Source organism: Ammodytes marinus (assembly GCF_949987685.1).
Source record: "Ammodytes marinus genome assembly, chromosome: 12".
In the NCBI taxonomy this organism is placed as follows: Eukaryota; Metazoa; Chordata; class Actinopteri; order Uranoscopiformes; family Ammodytidae; genus Ammodytes; species Ammodytes marinus.
The window spans coordinates 21,165,228-21,170,387 of record NC_137216.1 but is presented as its reverse complement, the minus strand read 5'-3'; the positions used below and the strand labels follow the sequence as shown (position 1 = coordinate 21,170,387).

At 33.8% G+C, this 5,160-nt stretch overlaps 1 protein-coding gene across 1 annotated transcript; it reads left to right on the top strand.

Moving 5' to 3' along the window:
• Nucleotides 1-219: 219 nt before the first annotated feature.
• LOC307258575 (T-cell surface glycoprotein CD3 zeta chain-like) lies at nt 220-5,026 on the top strand (the record flags this gene model as incomplete). The annotated part of the gene is made up of 7 exons (XM_080038169.1): nt 220-280; nt 2,916-3,010; nt 3,546-3,581; nt 3,728-3,751; nt 3,844-3,903; nt 3,980-4,009; nt 4,463-5,026. The coding sequence occupies 7 exons, from the start codon at nt 220-222 to the stop codon at nt 4,535-4,537; spliced, it is 381 nt and encodes a 126-aa protein (XP_079894295.1). The 3' UTR covers nt 4,538-5,026.
• Nucleotides 5,027-5,160: the final 134 nt, after the last annotated feature.

Here is a 5,160-nt window from a genome sequence, read left to right as displayed (position 1 = left end):
CAGGTTCTGAGAGGAAGTCTACTCTAACTGTGGGTGTTGAAGGTTGTACGATGCTTTGAGGTTCACGCAGCATACGTTTCAGTCCATCAGCACATAGTCAGTTCAGCCACTTCCTCTGATCAGATTGGGGGGGGGGGGTTAAGAGTGAGGCAACCAGAAATCAACCGAGAGGTTTGGAAAGAAAAGGAAGACAGAAAAATATTGTTTGAACAGACAGTCATGGGCTCACTGAGGACAGTTGTGTTGTTTGTTTTCCTGCTGGTGCCTGTTTCCTGTAAAGGTAAGTGATGCTGGTAACACTTTACAATAAGGGTACATCAATTGACTGTTAGTTAATGCATTAAGTAAGCATTAACCATCCTTTTAAAATTGCATTAACTAACTGTTATGCTTAGTTAATGATACACTTAGGATTAGTTTACTAAGCATAGTAAATGCTGAACCAAGCATTAACTTTAACGTTAATAACGTATAGCATTAACAGTAAATTGATGCCCAATGTGCATGCAAAATATAGGGAAAGTAGAAATGTTCTCCATGCAGCATTATCTTATGGAAAAAGTAGAGCTGTTTGTGGTAAGAGGTAAAGGAAATTTAGACATGAAGAACATTTTCCATTAAATATTATGAAAACAGTTGTCTTTATGTGGAACGCTGGAAAGAAAATAAACATATAGGCCTACAAGTTTTTTTGTCCATTTGATGTTCATCTGACTTTTCTCTTTTAGGTCGAAGGGGGGGATAGTGAAAATATATTTTCAAAACAATCCAAAAACCCTTTATTCCTGTCATATTTCAGTGAGGACATTATCATGATGTAGGGACTACAAGAAAGCTTGCATGAGTATGTCCCTGCTTTTCCATTTTTTTCGCAGCGGCATGCGAAGAAAAAACTCATATGATAACACATCTAAACTTAGTAGAAAAAACATTATATTGTGTAAAGAAAGTGTTACACCCAAATACATAATAATATACTTACTTTGCTACTTTTCTGCAGGCATATGACCCTTTCAATGTCATGACTAAATATTGAACAGGGAATGTGGATTAGCTTTAACAATGTGGTTTAAGTATGGTAAATAACATCCTCAGTTCATTAACATGCAGTAGATCAGAAAAAAAAATTTTTTACTCCACTATCTGTGAGATAAACATTGTCTGTAATTCCAGATCTTGAAGAAAAATATTTATGAGCTACTGTATTAATATCTTTATACACATCTACATTCTTGTCTACACATTAAAATATTAATGTACACATTTACAGTTTTGTCTTTAGTTACAAAATTCAATACACTTGCAAATATCAATACAGATTTACACATTTATAAATCTGATAAATACATATTTTAAATACACATTTGTAAATAGTTATACTTTAATAATGGACCCATATTAGTAGAATTTTAAATAAAATGTTGTCAATTTGAACAATATTTGGCTGCACGGGAGGTTTTTAATAACTGATTAACTGTTCATTTATTGGGGTTTAAAAGTTATAGTTTTACATAATTGGAAAAATTATTATTTGATTTCTTACCAATATTTGGACAAACAGATTAGTATCCCTCTCATCCCTGTCCATTCAATGTGAAGGTCCTCCAAGGAAATGGTTAGACAAGCATATTTCCTATTCCCTTAAGGGTATTACAAGTTTTGTCCAAATAATTCTTACAACTGTTAAAACAGTTAAAACAACTGAAACATGAGCTTGTGAGTTGCTATGGAAAACATTCATAACTGTGAGTCTGTGAGTAACTCTGACCAGTCGCATTGCTCATCTTAAGCCTCTCATTTAGTTAGAGTCATTTCACAATTGGCCTTTTTGAAGTTTAAAAAATACATTTAGACAAGAGATAAATGTTGTATCCTGGATCACCTGCTGCGTCCTCACAACATGGTTACTTTTTCCAACCACACAGAGACATAAACTCGCCTCGCCACAACCTCAAAGCAACCCACCACACACACTCAAGTACTGAACTGCCTTCTTTCCTGTTTCATAAAACCTTACTCGACTCTCTCATGAGCCTCGCTGTGCTGTTATTTTCCATCCCATGTTGCTAAATGGACATCCTGTGTATGTCATGTCACAGATGCACATAGGAAAACATACAAACGTACCTGTTGAACTACTATTGTAATTTGTCCAAAACTGGTAATAAAAGTTTTTTCCGTAAAAAAAAAATCAAGATGAAGGAAGATACATGATTGTGTGTCACAATGTGACATAATTCTATTATCATTCATACTTAAACCCAGTGGTGGAAGGCATATGCATAGCCTTTTACTTGTATCAACTCTATTTAAAATAATTCCAGGTCAAAGTACTGCATCCATTATTATTTTTAAATACAAGGTAAATCAACACACGGTATCCAAAGTTTCAGAAGTAAGTTATTTCAATGCTAAAATATAGTTATTTATTTGATGGTATTTATTTTTATAATGGAAACTTGATAGTCTTGAATACATGAATTGTAAAGATCTGTCATTGTAATGTCTTATATTATTAAATTGAATCTACTCGTTTTTGGATTTCTATTTTTTTTTTAAGTGTCTGCAGTTTAAAACAATAGCAAATATACTGCTGCTGCTCCAAATAATTATTGTCATTCTGAAAAAATTACATTATAGAAAATACTTACAATTATTATTTTTGTACAAAATTATTTTGTACGAACTCACACAGATCTTTGCACAATTCTTGTATACAGACATGCATTTTTTTCTTCCATAATAGGTTCCATGACTATTTACTGCTCAGGCTGTAATATATTCTATAATATTATCTTAATCACTTAAATGTGGATCTGAGAGATATGGAGATAGAGATAGGGAAAGTTACTGATATCTATATCTGTCAGATGTAGTCAGTTTTGAATAATGTCTCTTCTCTGTTTGTCTTGTAGAGGGTTTTTTCAGTGACCCGGTCATCTGCTACATCCTGGATGGGTTCCTCATAATTTACTGCATCATTGCCACTGTGTTATTCTACAAAGCAAAGGTGAGTTATGGTACAGGAAACATATGCTTCATTCGGACGTGTAGTTGAATGACGAAAAGCTACATACGGTTTTAAATTCTCATTATTTAATGTCATTCAACAAGATAAAAAAATCAGACTTTTTCTTTTTCAGGCTTCTCAGATGTGAATATGTGATGGTTATCCTTCTGGGTTTTACATAATTTAACAGACAAAGGAGGCAATTTGAAGTATTATTTTCTTCATGAATGATTTAGAATTTTGTCAGTTAAAGTATAATTTCCTAAAATATTAAGATCATCACCACAATTTACCGCAGTGCAAGGTGATATCAGTTGTTTTCTCCAACCAACAGACCAAAAATCTAAATTTTCTTGCCTCGATATTATTTAAATCAGAGAAAAGCGACAATTCGGACTGAGAAATTCTGCTCAACAAAAGACTGTATTTAAAGACATAAAATTGGGATCTTTTTCTCGTCAAGATTAATCAATTATATTTGTTATTTGATGCATTAATTTAAAATTGTGTGTTATATATTTTTTTTCCTCTGTAGTTTTCCTACATCCCATCTGTGGCTGTCGGGGTTCCTGTGAGTTTCCATGTTTTGTCTTTATATTAGTGACTGCCTACTTTATTAATTACAATTAATCTTGTATCTTCATTTAAGAGCAACTGCTTGAATAAGTGCATTTCAAGTGTATTTCACCTCATTTTGTGTGTGTGTTGGCTTAACAGAATGATAATGGAGCTATTTACCAGGTTAGTAGGCCTAAAGCTCCCACTCCATATGACTTTTCCCTTAGCTGCTCTACGGAGAGTTTGTTTATAATTTTTTTATATTTCCACACTAGGAGCTTCAGATACCAAGCGACTCTGATCCCTACCAGGTGCTCGAACCGTCAAAAAGGAAGGTAGGTCACTGAAGACTCGTAAATAGGTCACATTCTCACCTGAACTCTCATTCATTATGTTGTGTTTCATCTTTAGAAAAGAGCCGCAAAGAAAAAGAAACTTGAGGTAAGATTGACTCACTTACACAACCATAAATAAAATAACAAAAAACAAAATAAAATGGATTTAATTGTGGGATATAGTCAAAATAAAAGGAACGGTGTTGTAAAAGTGGCTATTTATTAATGATGGACTTAGTTTTTCTGAAATGTGGCTCCTGGTGGCAGGATAATTAATAATTATAAACAAAATTGTCTTAAACTATACTCCAAAAAAAGATTTAAGGCTACTTTAAATGTACATTGCTGTGATTAAAACAATTACAAATAACTTTAAATATGATCTCACTATGAAGCCCATTGGCATAGATTTAGTAACATTGTGTTTCCTCTGGTATACTGATTCCATAAATGTATAAAAAAAGTGCAGCTTCTCACCTTCTGATGATGTCACCAGATTGATAACCTTTGGCCTAATCAATGCAGATCTTAAACTCTGTCTGTCTCTCCCCCTCCACAGCCGAGCCCAGCTCAGGACAGGGGCCAAGAACCCCATACGCTCAATGCCGCAGCCCGACCTCTGCCTTCCTACTGACACCCTCACTCCTGAGTCAACAGTATACAGCATTGTTACATCTGAAATAATTAACTGATAACATGATTAATCAGCAACTGTTTTCGATGATCAGTTGATCTTTGAACTGATTTATCAAGCAAAAATGCCAATCATGCTCTGGATCAAGGTTCTACAAAGTATAGCCAACTAAATTTGGGGGTTTGAACTGTTGGTCGACAAAAATAGCCGATTAATGTATTTTCCCTATTTGTACGATACATTGAATAATTTTTTTTTGAAAATGAAAATAACTGTCCACTTTACCATCAACCCCTAATCCAAAAAGACATTAAAAACATTGTTTTCGTTTATATATTGGTATTTAGTCTAAAAACTGCAGTCATAAAGTGCTAATGCAATGAAAGTATGCAGCAGATGTTTGCTGTTATTTTATCATGATAGCATGCTAACATTAGCTAATTACCACAAAACTCAAGTAGGCTACAGAAGAAGCTAACGTGAATGTTATTATTATTATTTAGTAACATATTCAAACATCAAAGACATTATGGTGGGACTGTTTAAAAGCCAATAGTCGTGCACAAAATGGGTTTGCTTCATGGTGTCAGTGAATCTCAGTAAAAAGACAACGCCCATGTCAA